At 44.4% G+C, this 23,981-nt stretch overlaps 1 protein-coding gene across 3 annotated transcripts in view; it reads left to right on the top strand.

The window, feature by feature from the left end:
* cers4a (ceramide synthase 4a) overlaps positions 1-23,981 on the top strand; it is a 43,175-nt gene that overhangs the window by 5,190 nt on the left and 14,004 nt on the right. For 2 of the 3 annotated variants that reach the window (XM_055658362.1, XM_055658360.1), the window contains exons 2-4: positions 18,150-18,323; positions 20,246-20,363; positions 22,404-22,522. In XM_055658362.1, coding sequence (XP_055514337.1) covers positions 18,151-18,323; positions 20,246-20,363; positions 22,404-22,522 — 410 coding nt within the window. In that variant the 5' untranslated portion in view covers position 18,150. Of the gene's footprint in view, positions 1-4,813; positions 5,106-18,149; positions 18,324-20,245; positions 20,364-22,403; positions 22,523-23,981 lie in introns of those variants that run through there. The other variant, XM_055658361.1, reaches the window with a different exon arrangement.

The following is a 23,981-nucleotide window of genomic DNA, read 5'->3' as shown; positions in this document are numbered from 1 at the left end:
ACTGTGCAATATTGAGGAGAGGCAGGAGACTAACGTCACGGGATCCAGGACAAGCGAGCAATTGAAATGTTCTTAGCTGTTGAGTGGCTGTGTTGATAGTGGAATGCAATACCAAAGTTGGGGGGTTGAAAAGATAATGACAACAATTAAGAGATTAGAAAAGTGGTTAACGAAGAAGGCACCAAGAGTTTTGTGTGTGGGACAACTTTGTGGAATGGTGTTCTGCTCGACTTGTGGATCAACACACCACCGGGATTTCCCCATGACTTTGTCATTCTTGAATGTTAGAGTATAATTGTGCTGGTGACAAATTTCACCTGGATTTAAAAAAATAATAAGCTGATAAATAATAAGAGTGGTGAATCTGTGGAATTCTCTGCCACGGAAGGCAGTTGAGGCCACAGTTCATTGGCTATATTTAAGAGGGAGTTAGATGTGGCCCTTGTGGCTAAAGGGATCAGGGGGTTTGGAGAGAAGGCAGGTACAGGATACTGAGTTGGATGATCAGCCATGATCATATTGAATGGCGGTGCAGGCTCGAAGGGCCGAATGGCCTACTCCTGCACTTATTTTCTATGTTTCTATGATATTTCAGTCAGATCCCTGAACCTTTAATTAACTCTCAGGTACACAAAATTGCTGGAGAAACTCAGCGGGTGCAGCAGCATCTATGGAGCGAAGGAAAAATCTTTAATTAACTTTAGTTTATTTTAGAGATACAGCGCGGAAATAGGCCCTTCGGCCCACCGAGTCCGTGCCGACCGACAATCCCCCGCACATTAACACTATCCTACACGCACTAGGGACAAATTACGCCTATACCAAGCCAATTAACCTACAAACCTGTATGTCTTTGGTGTGTGGTAAGAATCCGGGGATCTCGGAGAAAACCCAGGCGGATATAGGGAGAACGTACAAACTCCGTACAGACGGCACCCGTGGTCGGGATCGAACCAGGGCCTCTGGCGCTGTAAGGCAGCAACTCTACCGCTGTGCCATATTGGAAACATTTGAGGCATTATACCCATTGTAATCATGTATTGTCTTTCTGCTGACTGGTTAGCACGCAACAAAAGCTTTACACCGCACCTCGGTACACGTGACAATAAACTGGACTGAACATTAAATGGAATATAACATTAAATTGTTTTAATATGCAAAATATGTGGAAATATGCAAATAGTAGAGCAACCATTTCCTGTTCGGATTCGGAGCCACCGAACCACCAATAACAAATGCTTTAATGGCTTTGCATCTGAAAACGCCTTCAGTCTCTGGTTGTTTTCCTTTGTACTCCTACATTCCCCATTAATCTCCAATGCATCCAGCACACCCACACACACACACACACACACTGCTCTCAATCTGTTTGGTGTGCCATGTTCTATACTTAACCCTTGGCCAACACCATGCAAATTCACCAGGCTGAACACATTTGATCATCAGTTCATCGAACGCCCACCTGACTGTAGATGTCGAAATGGGACTAATCTTGGGATTAAACATCGGTCTTTCAAGGTGTCATTTGAACTTTGTGTTTCAATATTTTTGCCAGGCCTAAAGTTTCTTTGCAAAGGAGGATACACACAGCTGCTGCATTCAGTGAAACTTTCGACTCCTCTTGTACTGGTGATTGTGCCCTTATCTCCAATTGAGTTGTTACTGATAGATGTCCCGTGATCATTGTAACAAAGATCCAGCTGCTGCATCAGTGACTGTTCCTCATCAACAGTCTTGCCGCTTGCTCCATGATATAAATTCCACCTGCCGCTCCGGATAATTCAGCAGACCGTGGCCCAGAGTAGATACTTGATAATTAGTGTTTAAGAAGGAACTGCAGATGCTAGAAAATCTAAGGTAGACAAAAATGCTGGAGTAACTCAGCGGGTGCTGCAGCATCTATGGAGCGAGGGGAAATAGGCAACGTTTTGGGCCGAAACCCTTCATCAGACTGATGGAGGGTCTGATAATTAGTAGTGGTTAAGTGGAGAATCCCGCAGAGCTGCTGCCTTGTGGGTCTGTCCCACTTAGGCAATTTTTTATTTTTTATTTCTTTTAGGCGACTACAGGCGACTAGGCTGTTGCCGGGGTGTCGCCTGTATGGTGGTGAATTCTCTCCTCAGTCGCTCAAAGAATCGTAGCGTTTTTCTGGACGCCGCTGGATTTTGCAATGTTCAACACTGTTCGGCAACAGTGGCTTGACGCCAACGAGCGCAGCTTGACTTCTCCTGACGTAGGCGCTGTCGTGGGGTGTTGACTTTGGTGAATTCCATTGGCAACTACCGACGACAGGTACCGGTGACTGAATTGTCTTGAGTTGTTGCCGACGGGGTCGTTGCTTGTCATCGCCAGTCGCGGGTAGGCGTGGGTTGTCGTAGGTGAACGCCCTAATGAGTTGCTGGTTGCCGACCGACGGGGCCACGGGCGAGGCGCTGCTGCTGCTGCACTCCATGGGCTGCACTACGTCGGGACGGGTGAGGCGGGGCCGGACGCGGCGCTCCGACCTGACAGTCCCCTCGACCCGAGTAGTGGCGGTCAAATACGGGACAGGGGCGGTCCCGTATGGGATAAACCCATTTAGCCCAATATACGGGATGTCCCGGCTAATGCGGGATAGTTGGCAACCCTAGTGGTGACATGAAGCCACAGGATGATGTATGGGACAGCTGACCAAAGAGCTCGGTCAATGAAAGGTTTTGAGAAATGACTTGGAGGACAGAGACATTTTGGGAACAATCCCAGAGTGTTAGAACTCAAGTAGAAAACTCGACACCGATGGAAATGAGATTTTATCCCAAATTAGAGAACGCTAATTTTACCTGTGGTCATAATCTTTCTTACATCTCTCCCCCCCTTCACCATTGGTACAATGACATTTCCAATTGAATCCACCCAAGCCATTTCAGCATCCAGGAATTCCTGAACCCTTTACCCTTGTATATTTTCCTGTGTTTAATGGGATTTTTAATACTTGTGGCCACACTAGGTGAAGGCAAGGACACTGATGATGAATCCTCATCAATTGGGGAATTTGTGGCCTTGAAGGTTTGCCTGCAAATGGCAGGGGTCAGGAAGGGGTAAGCACATGAGGAAACCTTGTAGATGAAAGCATTGAGTGGTTTTGTCTTTGTGGTTTGCAGTTAAAGATCCCATCCTAGCTTGTATTACTTTTATTTGTGTTATTATTGCCTCTACCTAATTGCCCCATGAAGCTGGGGCTGAGGCATCTTCTTGAACCAAAGCAGTCCTTTGAAGATACTTCCTCCCTCCCCCTCAAAGCTTTTGTTGCGTGCTATCAGTCAACAGGATTACAGTCAATGCATTTGCAGTGTGCAGCAGATACATGATAAGGGAATGACATTTAGTGCAAGGTAAAGCCAGTAAAGTCCGATCAAGGAAGTCCGAGGGTCATCAAAGAGGAAGAGCACTCCCTCATCACGGAAGACAATCTCCAGCACTTCTGGGCAGCAACAGCTCTATCCTGTTGTTGTTGTCTCCAGGTATTCTGTTTCTTCAATGGCCCCAGTCACCAATTTGATGTTTTTTTATTTCCCCCCAGGTTAGTTACTGGGTGCGACCAATTGTAGCTGGGTGCTTGAATTGGCAGCTTGATTGTATCGCTGACACTTTAATAGTCGGCCGTTCTGCATAAACTACAGATATTATCTCGGGGGCTTGCCTTTGGTGCTAGCATTGCAGTCTTGAGTGGCTTGTGTGGAGTTGGGTTTCAAACGGGTAATGCAGATCCAATCTCACAATCCACGTAGAGAGGAAAAAACAGGAGCTCTTAATATGCAAATACTTTTCGAGTAACTTGGCTTTCACTGTACACAGAGGTATTGGGTTTCATAAGCCTTTCTGCTCCATGCCACCTCCGACCTCCCGCTGAAGTTGGATTCTGATGTTGCCACATTCTGCTGTTCCTGAATGGTGGAGAAATTCAGTGGGTGAGGCAGCATCTAAGGAGCGAAGGAATAGGTGACGTTTTGGGTCGAGACCCTTCTTCAGACTGAAGGGGGGGGGGGAATGGAGTAAGTGGACCCTGAAGCAGCAATTGGGTGAAGTGTAAAGACTCTGGTCGGGGGAAAAAGAGACAAGTGGATGGAAAGGTTCATCGTATTTTAGTTAATTACATGCAGCAACCAGGTTGGGAAAAGAATTCCTGAGCTGAATATTGAGTAAGCCAATCTGAGATGGCATATAAATGGTGGGTTAGGATAGCAGAACTACACCTGATATTTGAAATGCCATTCAGTATGTTTAGTGTGAAGAAGGGTCTCGACCCGAAATGTCACAGAGTTGAGAGTGTGTGGAATTCTCTGCCTCAGAGGGTGGTGGAGGCTGGCTCACTGGATGCTTTCAAGAGAGAGCTGGATAGGGCTCTTAAAAATAGCGGAGTCAGGGGATACGGGGTACTGATTGGGGATGATCGGCCATGATCACATTGAATGGCGGTGCTGGCTCGAAGGGCCGAATGACCTACTGCGTCTATTGTCTCCTATTTCCTTCGCTCCATAGATGCTGCCTCACCCGCTGAGTTTCTCCAGCATGTTTGTCCACCTTCAGTATGTTTATTGTTTGTTTGGGAGTTTGCCTTTTACTACGTTGCCTTTTGAACATGCAATTAAGGCGCTGCCCATAAGCCGCAAGATCACAGAAAGCAGTGTAACAACCCGCAAACCTGTGATGTGAATAATTGGTCTATTTCAGGTCATAAATCTTTTCAGATCTTGATCGCGTTGTTTGGTTAAAATATTTCAACTGATAAGATTTAGCCTTGTCTTGATAGCAACCGTGGTACGAGGCTGGAATATTGGGTAGACTTCTGTTGCACAAGAAGAACAAGTTGTTTTTTTTAATTTGGTGGAACATCCGTGTTTGATGACACGCCCAGCATTAATTTCCCTTCCTCATTGGATGTGAACAAGTGGTGGTAGCTGCCACTTTAAACTGCTTCAGTCCTTGTGATGAAGGTGCCCCAACTGTGCACTAAGGCAGAGGATTCAGCAGTAGGGGGTGGCCAATCCCTATATGCACGTTGAAGGTGTGGGTGATCTTGTAATCTGCTGCTTGTAATTCCCTAGGCAGTAATCAGTAGGGATAAGGTAAGAACTATTTTTGCATTTTTTAATTTTTAATTGTTAATTATTGGTCTTTTTAAGTATTTATTGCTCTCAGGTAGTGTCCACATTGTATTTTCTGTCTGTGTTCATTTTGAATGTGTGGATTTGTTGGTTGGGGGCTTCTGGACATCTGAATTTCCCTGAGGGGATCAATAAAGTATTTATTTATTATTATTATTATTGCTGGTTTGTTTGTTTTTTTTTGCACTTTGGTGTTTGTTCTCCGTGATACACTAAGAGTCGCGGTGAATTGGTTCAAAATGGAGGAATGCGTAGCAATCAAGCAGTCATGGGCCAGACAGCACGAAAACCATCCCTGCTTCCACACGCCCACCAAGATGCTCCATCTACACCAGTCCCACCTGCCCACATTTGGCCCCTTATCCCTCTAAACCTGTCCTATCCATGTACCTGTCCAGGTGTCTTTTAAATGTTGTTGTAGTTTCTGCCTCCTCTGGCAGCTCATCCCATACGCCTGCTACCCTTCACCATGGATGATGAGTTTCATTCAAGTATTGCATTCACCTGGTGAATCGTTCGCTCGTGTGTCGGACGACGTTCTGCCATCGCTTTGCCACAGCCAGCGCCACGTCTGTGCCTCTGCGGAGATCGTCCGCACTGTGCGTGCCTCTCCGCCGCGAGTCAGTAGGCGGGCTGTTGTCTGTACTTCTCCACAGTCGCACTAGTCACAGAGTCTGAGAAACCACACAACAGATGGCACCTGGACACCACCTGCCTTATACTATCTGGATAGCTCCTAAACAGCCTGCGCACTGGAGTGGGACGTTGCGGACTCAAAGCTGAAGAACCTTTTGGTGAATAAGGTGGCGAGTCGTTTTCAATGGAGTGTCCTTACTCTTGGTATTTATTTAGCTGGTTCATTGAAGTTTTCTGGTCATTCGTGGTCTTTCTGGTGTCAATGATATCTGTGGCATACGTGTTACGTTGCACATCAGCAAACATCTTTACCGACCCTCTTTAATCAGACTTCACTGGACTTTATCCTGCACTAAATATTATTTACTTTATCCTGTATCTGTGCACTGGGATAGGGTTGGCAACTGTCCCATATTAGTCGGGACAGCCCATAGATTGGGCTAAATTGGTTTGTCTTGAACGAGACCCCATTGTCCCTTATTTGACCGCTACTACTCGGGTCGGAGCGCCGCGTCCGGCCTCGCCTCACCCGTCCCGACATAGTGCAGCCCGTGGAGTGCAGCAGCAGCAAGCGCCTCGCCCGTGGCCCTGTAGGTCGGCAGCCCAGGCAGCTGTCCGACCATCGGACCTTCGCTTACTGCTGACACCACCACCACCACCACCCCCTCCTCCTCATGGCCGATCACCGGTTCATGAGTTGGATGGGGTGCTGGACATTGCGCACGGCCTGGGCCAAAACTCCTCAGCTGGCCCGCCGGCTGGGCTTTGTGTGCAGTCCAGCACCCGGGCCAACTCATCGTTCACCCAGCCACGGTTGATCCGGTCAATGAATTGCCGTCGGGAATTTGTCCCTTATTTTTACCTTCCGTCCCTTACTTGTGAGTGAGAAAGTTGGCAACCCTAAACTGGGGACAGCTTGATTGTAATCGTGTTTAGTTTTTCTGCTGACTGCATAGCACTCAACCAAAAAAAGCTCTTTGCTGTACCTTGGTGCATATGACAATAAACTAAACATCTGCCTGTGAAACGTTCCCCTTTGCCTGTTTATCCACCTAAAACTCACCAGGTGTAGCAGGAAGGAACTGCAGGTGCTGGTTTACACTGACGATAGACACAAAATGCTGGAGTAACTCACCGGGACAGGCAGCATCTCTGGAGAGAAGGAATGGGTGATGTTTTGGTGATGGGAGTCTGAAGAAGGGTCGGGACCCAAAATGTCACCCATTCCTTCTCTCCCGAGATGCCGCCTGTCCTGCTGAGTTGCTTCATCATTTTGTGGCCACCTTTGGTATAACTCACCAGGCTTTGTCCTGCCCTGCTTCCTTGCCAGCTTTTTCTTTTCTCTATCTCTTTCTCCCCCCCCCCCCCCGTCCTGACCCAAAACACCATCCATGCCGTCTTGAGATGCTGCCTGACCTGCTGAGTCTTTTTATTTTAACGAAAAGTGTGTTCAATGGAGCTTTTATTGTCACAGGCGCAGTGAAATTATTTTCTTACAACCAGTTTGAGTACGATCTTCAAAGAGAGCGGATTTTACTTTGGGTGGGCGGAGAAACTATTAAACATGGGACAAAGGCTACTGAGGACAATAAAGGGATGAAAACTGAGAACTCTCTGCTTCAGTATTTGGTGTGACCAAGTCATTTGGTCCGCCGGGTAAAACTCATTGGCGGCAGCTTGCTGTGGCGGCATTCAATGTTTGAGAGCAGGTATCAGACCTTGGTTTCTGCATGCGTTTCCCACCTGCTAAATGTTCTTTTGTCCGCTGTTCAAGCAGGCAGCGATGCTCCCGGTTCAAATCCCCAGCAACGGCTAAAGGGGGGGGAAGGGGATTTTTTTGTGGAGGAGCAGGTGAAACCAAAGATTTAGGTGAAACTAAGAATAGTCACGAGTACAGTGGGCAGACCTCCCCATTCATCGCTTCTTGGCAGAAGTCGATGTTGTGTTTAAGTTGTTGGGATACGATTAACAATGTTTTTCATTTTGAAGCTCGGCTTAATTAGCTTCTGCAGCATACCTGACAGCTTAGCAACTTTGTTGTACGAATTTTAAAAATATGTCGGCATCAATGGCACCATGACAACTGCAGTGTTGTGAAATCGGCTTGTTATAGAAACATAGATGCAGGAGGAGGCCATTCAGCCCTTCGAGCCAGCACCGCCATTCATTGTGATCATGGCTGATCGTCCCCTATCAGTAACCCGTGCCTGCCTTCTCCCCATATCCCTTGACCAGACTAGCCCCTGGAGCTCTATCTAACTCTCTCTTAAATCCACCCAGTGACTTGGCCTCCACTGCCCTCTGTGGCAGGGAATTCCATAAATTCACACCTCTCTGGGTGAAAAAGTTTTTTCTCACCTCAGTCCTAAACAATCTCCCCTTTATTCTATTGTTGTGTCAATCCCACCGATTAGACTTCCCTTGGTCGGGTGTAAGGAGTGCTTGCCTCTGAGAGGTTGGTGATCACTGATCAGTACTGCATTATAACCCAGGGGAGTGTTTGTCAACAGGTTTTTAGACTGAAGGTAGACAAAAATGCTGGAGAAACTCAGCGGGTGCAGCAGCATCTATGGAGCGAAGGAAATGGGCAACGTTTTGGGCTTATGGATTAGGAACTGCTCCTTTGCACCTCATTGTTCTCCAAAAACAAACAATATTTATTCATGGCCACAAAGCTGCAGTAACTCAGCGGGTCAGGCAGCATCTCTGGAGAGAAGAAAGGAGTGACGTTTTGGGTCGAGACCCTTCTTCAGACCTATACTTCTACTGCATTTATTCATATTAGAAATATAGAAAATAGGTGCAGGAGTAGGCCATTCGGCCCTTCGAGCCAGCACTGCCATTCAATATGATCATGGCTGATCATCCAACTCAGTATCCCGTACCTGCCTTCTCTCCATACCCTGTGATCCCTTCAGCCACAAGGGCCACATCTAACTCCCATTGAGTTAGCTCAACTAATGAGTGAGTGAGTCAACTAATATTGAGTGGGAAGGAACTACAGATGGTGGTTTATACCAAAGATGGACACAAAATGTTGGAGTAAGGTAGTAGGTCATGCAGCATCTCCAGAGACAAATACTGTGGATGACGGGACGGAGCCCGTCTTCAGACATTCTGAAGGAGGGTTCCGACCCGATACATCCCGTATTCTTTTTCTCCAGAGATGCTGCCTGACCTACTGAGTTATCCCTGCACTTTGTGTCTGCCTATTTATTCGTGTTGTTTCCTGTTGGCAAATCCTCAATTCAAGGTGGTACAGTACCCACCTCCCACACAATTCATTGTACTTTGTCTAATGATCTGTGGCATTTCACTGAATGCTTTCTGAAAGTTCAAGTACATGGCACTCAACTGGTTCACTCCTACCGATTCCACGTATTATAACTCTCTTTTAATAAAAATGTGGAGATTTGTCAAATGAGATTAAATGCTGGAGGGGATTTTCACCGATTGTGTGAGCTTGAATTAGTGCCACTATGCCAGAATTTGCCCTCTTATTTTCATCCGAACAGCTTGGGTTGGCATGTCTTGCTGGAGGCTTTGTCATCCTAGCTGAAGGGTTTTTTGTTGTTTTTTTTTTTTTTACCTCATCATTGACTTTAACATACAACTTTTTGTTAGATGTCTGCGGGATTTTTTTCTCGATTTACCTTCATCAGGGTAGATGAATATGATTCTTTAATCGCCAGGCAACTAATGTATTTGGGAGCCATAGAAACATAGAAATTAGGTGCAGGAGTAGGCCATTCGGCCCTTCGAGCCTGCACCGCCATTCAATATGATCATGGCTGATCATCCAACTCAGTATCCCGTACCTGCCTTCTCTCCATACCCCCTGATCCCTTTAGCCACAAGGGCCACATCTAACTCCCTCTTAAATATAGCCAATGAACTGGCCTCGACTATCCTCTGTGGCAGAGAGTTCCAGAGATTCACCACTCTCTGTGTGAAAAAAAAGTTCTTCTCATCTCGGTTTTAAAGGATTTCCCCCTTATCCTTAAGCTGTGACCCCTTGTCCTGGACTTCCCTAACATCGGGAACAATCTTCCTGCATCTAGCCTGTCCAACCCCTTAAGAATTTTGTAAGTAAATTGCGGGTTGGCAAATCCTTCGGGTTAAGGAGAGCCTTGGCTTGGTTTACGATCCTCGGCATTCAGCCATCACCGTGCGGTTTTCTGTGCAGAGGGTGGGAAGGCCTCGGTTGGAACCCTGCTGGATTTTGCCTCGGGCCTACCTTGACTGTCGCCAAGGAGGCCGTGGGTGTCCCGCGTCCCCTGCCCCATATCGGGCTGCCAGCCCGCTGCTGACGTCTGTGTGTAGGCTGAGGAACAGCTGAGTGAATGAATGCCCCCCCCCCTGTAAAACGCCAGAGCCAGAGCCCTTACTAAAGCTGACAGACTGACCTTAAATGTGCAGCAGATGGGTTGACAACATTTCTAGAACAACTGGGGGTCGTTATCAACATCGGGGAAAACCAACAAGAGATTTTCACTGTACCTCATTACACATGGCAATAAACTGACGCAGCAGTACAGTTGCTGCCTTACAGCGAATGCAGCACCAGAGACCTGGGTTCGATCCCGACTGCGGGTGCTGTCTGTACGGAGTTTGTACGTTCTCCCCGCAACCTGCGTTGGTTTTCTCCCAGATCTTCAGTTTCCTCCCACACTCCAAAGACGTCTAGGTTTGTAGGTTAATTGGCTTGGTAAATGTAAAAATTGCCCCTTGTGTGTGCAGGGATTGCTGGTCGGCACGGACCTGGTGAGCCGAAGGGCCTGTTTCCGCGCAGTATTTCTGAACTGTTTTTGTAACAAGTTTTCTCGCAAATTCCACTTGCCTCGTCAAATAACAGTCACTGCCATCTTCCGGGAGTGTGACTGAATCTTCACCATTTACTGTTTTTTTTTTCTCATGCTTTGGGTGTTGCTGCGGGAGGTACAAGGGAAATGTTATCTTGGCACAGTGGTACATCAGTTATCTTTGATGAGTCTGAACTCTCTCATCCAAGGCACCCAGCAGTTACTGTGCATGATAGTGGCCATGCCTTGAAGCTATTGCAGCTCCTGGAAAAAAAACTAGATGGAGAATGCTTAAATAATTCAGCAAGTCAAACAGCATGAGTATAGGCAAAGCTGACATTTCGAGTCGGGACTCTGCATCAGGACCAGACCTGTTGAATTCTTCCAATGTTGAAGATGCCAGCATTCACAGCCTCTTATCTAAACAGGAGCAGTTACCAGATTAGTATTTTCTCTGTGAGGGAGCTGACAGCATGCAACAAAGCTGTTGGGTTGAAGTATGTTTGAAAATGTTACTGAAGGTCTCCCACTCAACCCTCCCCCATCTCCAGATGCAGAAAAAATCCCAAATTCTGCTAACGGCGTGAATCTTTTCCAGCCAACATTTTCTGTACTGCTGAAAACTGTGAAGTACTGAGTGATTTATTTTGTGCTTTCGAGGATGCTGAATTATTGGTGCTTTAGAATATCTGGCTCTGATCTTGCCAAATGTGAATATTTTCCAGCAATACAAGAGGCCATTTGGCACAAAGATAATCTAACAATCTCTTCCGATCCAAGTGTATCTAGAGGGTCCAGGTACAAATTTTCATCCTCAATTTTGCCCAAGAGCCATTCATTTCTGTGTTTCTTCTTGTTAAATGACTTGATATTCTGTTAGCCTTGTGTAAGGAGTAAATGATGCTTTGTTATACTTATTGCTGTTCATTCAATTAACTAAATTCCCATTCCTTTATGATTTAAAATGTTAAAGAAATCTGGGCTCTGGCATTTCATTTTTCCAATGTATTTTGATCTGAAGGTGGTAACATTGAGGTAAAAGCTTATGCTACGAGTCTTTTAATATTATTTTGATGAAATGAGTCCCACCTGCCTGCATTTGGTTCATATCCCTCCAAACTTGTTTTATCTATATACCTGTCAAATTGTTTCTTAAATATTGGGATAGCCCCTGCCTCAACTGCCTCCTCTGGCAACTTGTTCCATACACCCACCACCCTTTGTGTGAAAAGGTTACCTGTCGGATTCCTATTTAATCTTTTCCTCGTAAGACAATTGCAATTTTCCCTGTAAATTCCCAGGGGCGACAGATAGCACAATGGGCTAAGAGTTCGGCTGGCAACCGGAAGGTAGCCGGTTCAAATCCCGCTTGGAGTGCATACTGTCGTTGTGTCCTTGGGCAAGACACCTCATCCACCTTTGCCTGTAATGGAATGTAATTACGGCGGCAGGCGCGGGCACACCGCGACGCCCTGTGTCTCCCTTTCAAGGGAGATGCTAAAAATACATTTCGTTGTCTCTGTACTGTACACTGACAATGACAATAAATTGAATCATTTCATTTTACGGCGGCAGGCGCGGGCACACCGCGACGCCCTGTGTCTCCCTTTCAAGGGAGATGCTAAAAATGCATTTCGTTGTCTCTGTACTGTACACTGACAATGACAATAAATTGAATCATTTCATTTTTTCATTTCATTTCATTTCAATTTGAGAGGGAGAAGATTAAATCGGCAGCACGGTGGCGCAGCGGTAGAGTTACTGTCTTGCAGCGCCGGAGACCTGGGTTCGATCCTGACTACGGGTGCTGTCTGCACGGAGTTTGCACGTTCACCCCGTGACCATATGGGTTTTCTCCAATCTTTGGTTTCCTCCTACACTCCAAATATGTACAGGTTTGTGCATTAATTGGCTTGGTATAACGTGCAAATTGTTCCCAGTTTGTGTGGGATAGTGTTAATGTGTGTGGATCGCGGGTCAGTGGGCCAACGGGCCTGTTTCTGCACTGTATCTCTAAACTAAACTAAATTGGATAGCCCTCTCCTCTGACATCAGTCTGAAGAACGGTCTCGACCCGAAACTGCACCCATTCCTTCTCTCCAGGGATGCTGCCTGTCCCGCTGAGTTACTCCAGCATTTTGTGTCTATCTTGTAAGTGGTTTGTCCCTTTGAGGCAGTATCCAGGCAAAATATATCATATTTGATGTTGTTTTGCTATATTTAGGAGGGAGTTAGATGTGGCCCTTGTGGCTAAAGGGATCAGGGGGTATGGAGAGAAGGCAGGTACGGGATACTGAGTTGGATGATCAGCCATGATCATATTGTATGGTGGCGGGCGGTGCTGGCTCGAAGGGCCGAATGGCCTACTCCTGCACCTATTTTCTATGTTTTATGGTGAAACATGCATCTTTTGAATGTTAATTCCTATTTAAGATTAAACTAAACTGGATATGTCCGTATTCCCGATGAGTAAATGTGACTACAGAGGCATGAGAGGGCATCTGGCGAAAGTTGATTGTAAAGGGACCCTTGCAGGGAGGTCAAGTGGAATGGGGGGCGCGCCAGAGAGCCCTGGGCCTAGCGCCGCCATGGCAACCCCAGGCAACTGCCCACAGCCAATCGGCATTGTCGTTGCAGCCCAGCGCTGGACCAAGGCAAAATGGCGGAGCATCAGATGGGAGCCAAGCTTTGACTGGACACTTGCTCCCAAAGCAGCAGGGAGGATACTCTCCCCAAATAAGGTGAATAATGACCTGGTATTATTGTGGGAAGTCGCCATTAAAATTCCAAAGTGACAAGAGTCCTACTTTGGGAATGTTTTGGGATATTGCTGACCGGGGGGAACAAATTAAAAAAATAAAATACAAATGGGCCAGAGCAAATCACGAGAAACAAAACAAAATATACCAGGTGGTCAATAGCATAAATGCAGCATTCGTAACAGATAGTGAAGACTTAACAATCTGTGGCAAGAATATCCCTTTTTGTGGTGACAAGAGGCTGCAGATGCAGGAATCTGTGTCGGTTCTGATGCAGTGTCCTAACGGAAATGTCAGGTTTGGCCTCCACAAATGCTGCTTCAAGCTCTGGGTTCTTCCAATGTTGTTTCTTCTGTTCCTTTTCAGGTATGTGTTGCAGTTCAATAATAGCAGTGTCTAGCAACTGATGGCTTCAAACTGACTAAGCAGCTGAACACAGTGTATCTTATGGTGGCAAATAAGGAAACAATCGTAATTTGTAGCTCTTGTTTTAAACCCGTTATTGTCAGAAAGAATGGAAACAGGCCCTTCGGCCCAATTCATCCATACCAACCAAGCTGCATTCCAGAGGTAGTCCCACTTGCCCATATTTGCAACAACCGTGAACCCTCTCGAGCTTAAAATCTGAAAGAAACACAAAGTGCTCGACAAACTCAGCAGCTGAGAGAGAACAATTGCAGCGTGTACCGATTAATACATGAGAACAAAGTTACTCTTTTAGTGAGGGGGAGGGGGTCGAGGGAAAGAAGATGAAACAAGATGAATCTGAGTATACATAATAACAATTTAGTGGCAGATGTAGAAATTGTAACTTTTTTTCGCCTAAGTTTCCAAATTTACTGGCAAATCTGGAAACAGCTATCAATATTCTTTGCATTTAAGCAAATTTTGCTGAACTATTTAAATCGGAAAAAGTAAGGCACTGATTGCTCTAATAAAAGTGGCACAGAATTTATGGGCCCTTGTTGTGCAGTCACATCAATGGTTTTATTTGAGATGATACGATTTTTTGTGTGCGTGGCTTGATGCCACAATCGGGAGTCCACGTGTTTAGTTTCGAAATACAACGTGGAAACAGGCCCTTCAGCCTACCAAATCTGCACCGACCAGTGGTCCCCGCACATTAACACTATCCTACACACACACACACTAGGGACAACTAGAATCTGAAGAAGGTTTCGGCCCGAAACGTTGCCTATTTCCTTCGCTCCATAGATGCTGCTGCACCCACTGAGTTTCTCCAGCATTTTTGTGTACCAGGGACAATTTACACTTGAACCAAGTATACAAACCCAAGCCAATTAACCTACAAACCCGTACGTCTTTGGAGTGTGGGAGGAAACCAAAGACCTCGGAGGAAACCCACGCGGTCACGGGGAGAACGTGCAAACTCCGTACAGACAGAATCTGTAGTCTGGATCGAGCGCGGGTCTCTGGCGCTGTAAGGCAGCAACTCTGCCACTGCGCCAACGTGCCGCCCATGTTGTGCCATTGGACACCAAAAGCAACCCCTAAAAGATACTTAAAGGCAACCACTTCCAGTGTAACCAGCATTGGAGTGTTTGAGCAATCCAATGTTGAAAGCAAAGCTCTCCATCTAGTGTCAAAATATTACCAGATGCGGAAATTTGACATGAACAAACTGGTTCAGCTAGAAGCTTGGTGGAAGTGGCATGTAATTATTGTAAGTGAATATTGGTGAGTATTATTGTATTTTCGGGCAGGAGTAATTGTATAAATGTCTTAATTGAATTTGGGCTAGTGAGAAGTAGATTAGCACGTAAGCTTATCCGGTACTATTTTGCTTTTGACCTCTGCATGTCCTTAGTGAATTGTGGTTTCACGTTTCCAGTACCATTTGAAGTTTGAACATTGATTTTCTCGTGCTTACTCCTCAACAGGGCTTTGAATTCAATTTGTCTAATATCTTGGAGCCTAATCTAACCCTGGCACATCTCATCATCTGATTATTCAACTTGGCCTTGTTGTGCACGAGATGAAAGCCTAAAAGTCCCTCTCTTTTCCCTCTCTTGGGTACTATCTGGTGTAAATTGGGAAATGTTTGGGTTAATAGTTCTGTGACCAACACAAAACTAGATGGGATTGAGTACAGTGGAAGATGTAAAGGGGATTCAAGGAGATTATTATATAATATGAAAAAATATATAAAATGAAGGAAAATGAAGTAATTCGCTTTACACTTCGAACATTGAATAGCACACAATGTCCGTGCCAAACACTAAGTCAGGAATATCACTTGTCTTCCAGCACATAAAACATATCCCTCCATTCCCTGCATATCCATATGTCCATCCAAAAGTCTCTTAAATGCCACTAACATATCTGCTTCAGCTATCACCCATGCAACGTATTCCAGGTACTATAAAATAATAAATTAATAATAACGTGCCCCATTTCTCTTAACTTTGCCCCTCTCACCTTAAAGGTATGTCTCTGGTATATTTTTTTTGGAAGGATTCTGACCAAGTTCCCTATCTATGTCCCTCTTGATCATGTAACCTTATTTCAGGCCTCCCCCACCTTTCCCTGTCGCTAATGGCCCCCCTAATCCAGGCACGTGCTGGTAAATACACAAAGCAGAAACATCTGAATTTCTTTTGAATGAAAGAATGTGTAATGTTCAAAGAGAATGAGGGACACTTGTACAAAAATACAGTACAGTTACAGAGAGATGTGGAAGACAAATGCGATGATCACACAGGAGTAAGTTTTATTGCAACTGTACAGGCCCTTGAGACTACACAGTATTTGTGGACTATTTTTGCAGAAGCACAAATGTACAGAGGGATGGTTCAAGACAATAGACAAAAGTTGCAGGAGTAGGCCATTCAGCCCTTCGAGCCAGCACCGCTATACACTGTGATCATGGCTGATCATCCACAATCAGTACCCTGTTCCTCTCTTCTCCCCATATCCCTTGACTGTGCTATCTTTTAGAGCTCTATCTAACTCTCTCTTGAAAGCATCCAGATAATTGGCCTCCACTGCCTTCTGAGGCAGAGAATTCCACAAATTCACAACACTCTGGGTGGAAAATGTATTTTCTCCTCTCTGTTCTAAATGGCCAACCCCTTATTCTTAAACAGTGGCCCCTGGTTCTGGACTCCCCCAACATCGGGAACATGTTTCCTGCCTCTAGCGTGTCCAATCCCTTAATCTTATATGTTTCAATAAGATACCCCTCTCATCCTTCTAAATTCCAGTGTATACAAGCCCAGTCACTCCATACTTTCAACATATGACAGTCCCGCCATCTCTGGGAATGCCTGAGATATGACAGCCTTCTGTATAAGGAGGGAGTGAGTAGACAAAGACTAGAAGGGATATCACTGAAACTTAATTCCAGGGCTTGGCAGCTTGCTTGCAGGGATGATATTCTCTTTTATTCAGGTGTATTAAACTGGGACGTGTTGACACTTGAAGTGAGAAGTTGCTTCGCTCAGGATGGTGACTGTTTGGAATCTTTACCTTGGCGACTCAGTCAAAAAGTTCATTTCAAAACGGAGATGGATAGATTTGTGATTATGACTGTAATCATGGGGAATGGAGATGACAGTGGAAAATGACCTATTCCTGCATTGTCTTTTACCTGGCGATCAGACCCTTGCATAGTTTAACTGTCTGGCCTGGTCACCTAACTTGGGTTTTTTCCAAGTGGGTCATCTGTAGAAATGTCTGATTCTTTAAATTCAAAGACTGATCTGTTAAAAGGAAAATCGTGTTGTGTAAAATGTTATTGTGTACACCTACAACTTGTACTGACACATTGGTGTGGAACAATGGGATTAAAGTCCATTTTGTTGTTTTAATGAAAGTCTTTAAAAACAAAAACAAAACACTAATACTGAATATTCTCACACAGACTATATTGACCTGTGTTGGGAACTATTCTCTCAATGCCTTGAGATTGAATGACTAAGAAAGAACTGCAGATGCTGGTTTAAATCAGGTGCTGCAGATGCTGGATGATCAGCCATGATCATATTGAATGGCGGTGCAGGCTCGAAGGGCCGAATGGCCTACTCCTGCACCTATTTTCTATGTTCCTATGTTAAATCGATGGTAGACACAAAATGGTGGAGTAAATCAGCAGGTGAGGCAGCATGTCTGGAGAGAAGGAATGGGTGACGTTTCGAGTTGAGACCTTGAAGGGTCTGGAGCCAAAATATCGCACATTCCTTCTCTCCAGATATGCTGCCTCACCCACTGGCTTACTCCACCATTTTGTGTCTACCTTTGAGATTGAATGTGTTCCCTTCTGTGATATATTCTAATTTCAACGCAAAATTTTTTTTAGTCAACAACAAAGATAATCAAGCTAAAACATTACCTCTTTCTTCTTAAATGCTGCTTGACCTACTGAGTATATCTAGCATTGTTTTTTTTTTGTTTTTTTTGCTTTACCAGAACCTATTGTCAAATTGTGTAGGAAGGAACTGCAGATGCTAGTTTACACTGGAGGTAGACACAAAAAAGCTGGAGTATTTCAGCAGGACAGGCTGCATTCTCAATGACAAAATAAGTTCTTCAAGTGGCATACAAGTATCTGGTTTAACATAACGGGTGATCATAACGAGTGCAAAATAAAAAAGGACAGGCTGCATTCTGAAGAGAAGGAATGGGTGACGTTTCTCGGTCGTCTGAAGAAGGGTCTCGACCCGAAGCATCACTCTTTCCTCCTTTCCAGAGATGCTACCTGTCCTGCTGAGTTACTCTAGCATTTTGTGTCTCTCACCAATTATAAAATGAGTCGGTACTAACGTCTGCTTGACTTTTCTTATCTCTAGGATGGCTTCTGTCTTGCACAAGTGGCTGTGGCACCATGAGTACTGGCTCCCACCAGGAATCACATGGGATGATCTGGAAAGCTCTGAACATGCCCTGTATCCTCAACCTCGTGACCTTGTCATTGCCATTCCGTACGCAGTTGTGTTTGTCATTCTCCGATTCCTCTATGAAAGGTAGATTGGAACCAGCTCACTGATGTTCTATTCTCGCTCTTTGTGTTTTTGTATGCATTTCGTTGTCTCTGTACTGTACACTGACAATGACAATTAAAATTGAATCTGAATCTGAATCTGTATGGTTATAATTGCTAATATACAGTTGAGGTCAAACTAATCCCTCACTTTGAAAATGTTTATTTGTATTTATTATAAATGCATAAGCATGATTGATGAGAAAAATGAGTTGTATAGGCTAATATAGAGGTCGACATCTTTAATAAAGTGGCTATAAATATTGACATTTTATAGAATTATACTTTAGCCCAAGGGTTCCCAACTTGAGGTAAATTTAAATTTCGCCAACCCAGAGGGTAAAATTGTAGATTCTGGATTTGTACATTTTTTTCTCATTGACTGACTGTGTTTGGTTCTGGTATACCGGTATCTGTTCAACATTAGTTCATGAATAAGTAAATTAACATTGTTATGTGCTATTAAAGTTGCCAGGGGTAAATGGGACGAAAAAGGCTGGGAACCCTTGGTTTAGCCCAAAAGCTTTTGCCTTTTGCTTTTGCCATGCCTGAGGCTTTGCTTCTGTTTGTGGTGTTTTTGATGTTTCTTTATTTTACATGTCTTTTCCTACTATTTCTTTTGATTGTTATTTTTGGTGTGTATTAACTTTTTTGTCAATGATTAGTGATGTACAGCACTTTGTTGCAGCTATGTTTGTTTTTAAAGTGCTCTATAAATAAAATTATTATTATTATTATTACAATTAAAAATGTTTTAAAAAGTGTAAGTCATACTAAGGGATTTGAGTTGCTTTGAACTGTAGGACAACAAATGAAGAGTTGGTGCTTGTTAAGTCTATGACCGGTGTCGAGGTGTCGTAGAAGCTTAAGAGAATGGAAAAGGAAATAGAGTGCAAATGATAACCTCTTGATTTTCAACAACCTATTACTGCAGGAAGAGGGGCAAACAAAGTGTGAGGCTCCAAAGATTCTGTGGAGAAAGAGTGAACAGATCAATTTGTACTAAAAAAACTTTAGATCCTAGTAAAGAAATGTATGCTTTTGAAGCCCAAACATTCATACATGTGATTAATTTTAGCCTGTCTTTATCAGGCTGGGATCAAGAGCTTGGGTTATTCAAGCTGTATCATATTAGCATTGATGGCCAGTGAAGTGGGCCAGGGTGTAAAGGCTGTCTGATCTTGTTCATTTCCCCAAAGCAGGGTTGAACATTGAGAACATAAATGGTTTGAAATCAACATGAATGTGCAGGTTGGCTATTTACTAGTTTTGACAAAATGGAGATGGACAGATTGAAGTTGGATCTTGTTCTTTATCATTATCCTGAGGATATGAAATGCTCCTTTAGACTTTAGAGATACAGCATGGAAAAAGACCTTTCGGCCCACCGAGTCCGCGCTGAACCAGCAATCGCCCCGTACACCAGCACTATCCCACACACCAGGGACAATTTACAATTTGTACAAAAGCTAATTAACCAACAAACCTGCGCATCTTTGGAGTGTGGGAGGAAACTGGAGCACCCAGAGAAAAACTAAGCGGTCACTGGGTGAACGTACAAACTCTGTGCCGACAGCACCTATTACTCACCATCTCAGGAGAGTTTGTGAGTAACTCGGGGAAGTGGGACAGGACCTTAACCCTTTAATGCACAAACTCAGTGAAGAAAATTGAGGGTGTATTGTATTGTTTAAGATTCTCAAGTCCCAACTATTGTGCTGACTATTTGCATTGGAGCTTGTAATACAGTCAGAACTTAACTGAAGAGAATACTCTGGATAGCATGTGCCTTGCAATAAAGATGGTCAAATTTTAAACTCTGAGTCGTAGCTAAATGCAAAGTATCTGAAAAACTGTTAATTGCAGTTACTATGGTGATGAGTCTTATGTATTCTGCTAATCTAGGTGGATTGCTGTACCTCTGAGCAAGCACATGGGCGTAAAGGAGAAAATAAGAAGAAAAGTACCCCCAAAGCCTGCCCTGGAAAAGGTTTATACAACAAAGAGTACTTGTCCCAAAGAGGTGGGCTAGTTTAATATCATTCCAACTTGGGATGGGCCCTTCAATGCAACAGAAGTTTGGAGGCTCTGCCAAAATGGTTCATATTGAAAGAGCATTTATCAGCAAACTGGCATCTCTAGTAATCTGAGATTTGTAACCTGATTAGTGAATGTACCTCAGACCGTCAGATCAGGTGTGCTAACTCTGTCAATGATGCGTGAATCACGGTGGGCAGGGTATTCTGCTGACTCGAGGGCCAGAAATTCCACTTATTGAGTCCTGGTGACAATACATTACAATTTATTTGTCATTTGATCCTCATTGAGGTTCAAACGAAATGTTGTTTCTGCAGTCATACACACAAGAAAGAACCAAGACACAACCCAATTTACACAAACATCCATCACAGCGCATCTCCTCCTCGCTGTGATGGAAGGCAAAAACTTATCTCCTGCACTCCCCATTCCCCTCCCGACCAGTGAGTCTTAGACAAATGGCACGGGGGAATTGACAACTTCCAATTAGAATATAGTGCATTGCCCAGTCGATCTTTTGGAAGTTCTGGCCCATAGAATTGGGGATACAACTGGGTAAATCTATATATGCATAATAATCTCTTCCTTGTTCTGAAGGTAGATTACTGGCAATCCTATTACAAAGTCAGGCATCCTTGCTTGCATAAAATTGATTAGCCAGACCTACAGAACGCTAATTAATTCCACAATATAACATTGGTGGATTTCATCTATTTTTGAAAAGATCGTGGCTGCATAAATGGGGAGAATAGCGATGACAACATCTTCCAAACCGACAATGTTTTCCATCTCATTGGGCCATTCCAACTCAATTTGTCAAATCCACTTACCAAATACGGCAAGCTGCAGTCGGGTTTCTGTTTGGTGTAGCCCATCGGTGGTTTATACCATTAAACATGAGCCACAATTTCCGATGGTGATATTTTCAAAACCTAGGTCTGTTTTATAAATTATTCAGCTGTATTCTTGACTGGAAACCTGACTCCTTTGGAACAAAATTCCACGTGAGATCGAGGATTACACAGAGGGGTGGTGTTCGCGACTGGCTCTCTGCCATGCTGTCCCTTGCAGTAACTGAATGACTTTGACTTTTCATGAGTGAATGCTTTGAATTCCGCTTTTATTGAAGAACAGCCAGATGCCGTACTGCACTCCTTCTATCTGGGCTCGGGCCTGGCGTTAAGTTCGTGTTGTGTTGGCGTTCCATGGGTACAAAAGCAGATTTACAAAAGAGTAACTAGTTTAATTACTGAAGTTTCCCCACTTGTCAAAGGATATTAAAAATGTGATGACAGGACAAACATTTATCCATCTTGTTGACCGCAAACCCGGGTAGGTTTGTTCTGAGCCGTCAACAAGACTTCCTTTACAGTCCAATAAACGCAAAACGTGCTTGAGTAACTCAGTGAGTCAGGCAGCATCTCTAGAGAAACTCAATGGGTGACATTTTGAGTCGTGACCTTCCCAAGGAGTCCCCAGAACCCGGCCTATCCAGGTTCTCCAGAGATGTTGTCCAACCCGCTGAGTTACTCCAGCACTTTACCTTTTCTGGTAAACCAGCATCTGCAGTTACTTGCTTCTACATTCCTATATAGTCCATTGGCCAGTGGATTTGACAGACAAGTTGCAGTGTCCCCGGACTGAGAAGATTAAGGGACAATTAATAACTCTGTCTTTTCTATCAGTTTGGCAATGGCCTCCAGCATGCTTAATGCATTTCATTGACCATGGGGGAGAAACTCATTTGATCTCATATAACCCATACTTCATCCCCTATCGCTATACACCTTTTAAATTCAATCTTGTTTTAGTCTGAAATATTAAAAAAATGAGAACTTAGTGTGTTCTGTAAACTTTTTAAGAATGTAATTATTGTGTGTGTGTCCTGCCCTGCCCTGCCCCGCCCTGCCCTCTGACTAAAGTCCTATTTGGAACAAGTTTACTACTGAACCATTTGTTAGTATCAGTTACGTTGCAAAGGTATAATGGGTGGGGGTTTCATGTTTTCTGCTCCTTTGTGTTACAGCATGATCTTCTTGCTCTTGCCAAACAGTGTGGCATTTCAATTCAAGAGGTGAAGGTATGGTTTCGGAACCGAAGGAATCAGGACAGACCCAGCATCACGCAGAGATTCTGCGATGCCAGGTACAAAAGACACTGAAGCAACAATATCAAGAATGGCAATAGCATGAGTCCAATATCAAAGAAGGCATAGATAGACTCTCTTTGGTGTCAACCTGCTAGTTCCCAAAAATTGATAAGATGGGTTGTTCAAATGCTAACATTTCTGACTTGGCCTTTCCTCTGCCTGGCTGTTTTACACATGATAAAATAAGTCTTGAAAACTAAAAGTTGGCATCTGGTGCAAGGTCATCTGTGTTCAGGCAGGAAAGTACAGGATCCATTCTTCAAGCTAAATCAATTGGTCGATGTTAAACGTATTTTTCACTGAAATTTCTGCCCTCTAAGTTTGGAGGGAGGTAGAATAACCGCTGGTTCCGTTCTACCATCTATTTCCAAACATTGAATTGCTCCTTTATTGTTTTCCTTGGTGCTTTTGCGGCTGAAGAATCCTTGCACTGAGCGTCTTGGTTGGCATGGACCAGTTGGGCTAAGGATTGACACAAAAGCTGGAGTAACTCAGCAGGTCAGGCAGCGTCTCTGGAGAAAAGGAATAGGTGACGTTTCAGGTCGAGACCCTTCTTCAGACTGAGAGTTGGGAGAAAGGGAAACGAGAGAATCGCCCCGCACACTAGCTCTATCTAGGGGACAATTTACAGAAGCTAATAAACCAACAAACCTGCATGTCTTTGGGATGTGGGAGGAAACTGGACCACCCGGAGAAAACCCCTGCAGTCACGGGGAAAATGTACAAACTCTGTGCAGACAGCACCCGTAGTCATGACCGAACCTGGGTCTCTGGCAGTGTAAAGCAGCAGCTCTACTGCTGCGCCACTGTGCCGGCCAAACTAATGTATTGGATTAATGTATTCCAGCTAAGGCTGTAAAACGTGGCTGTCACAGACTGGTAAGACATCCCATTTATTTCCTTGTGAGCTTGCCCTATGTAAACGGCTCAAAATTGGGAATCCAGTGGACACCAGCTGTGCCTGTAACCTTTACCCAAGTAAGAGCTGGTGCCCAGTTTGACATTCCCCCGAGGGTAGAAGTTTTAATACTCATTTAATTACTGTGGCAGCCAGCCTCCGAATGTCAGCTTCACCGATAGGATTGTTTATTTGGGCTCTTCAAGGAAATGAGAATTGCTCCCTAAATCCTCGCTGTGACGAGCCAATTACTTGAAAGGTCAATTACTTTGTTCAGTTTATTTTATATCAGCTTTCGACTTTGCACTGATGGCTCTGACTCCAATCTAATCTGCTTGAGGTTTGATATGCTATCAGCACAACAAATCTTCTCTCTATGATCTCTTACAATCTTCTGGGGTTTTTTTTTTAATGCAAAGCCTGAATATTAGTGGGGGCGGAGAGAGGAGAGAGAGATTTTTTGTTTCCTGTTCCAGCTTTTTTCTGGTGCCATGCAAAATCTATCCCACTGTACTGAATGTCTGCAAAGCTTGGTCATATTCACAGCACTTCACCAC

The sequence above is a fragment of the Leucoraja erinacea genome, chromosome 29 (assembly GCF_028641065.1).
Source record: "Leucoraja erinacea ecotype New England chromosome 29, Leri_hhj_1, whole genome shotgun sequence".
NCBI lineage: Eukaryota > Metazoa > Chordata > Chondrichthyes > Rajiformes > Rajidae > Leucoraja > Leucoraja erinaceus.
Note: the sequence above shows the minus strand (reverse complement) of the source record. Positions and strands in the feature narration are given on the sequence as shown.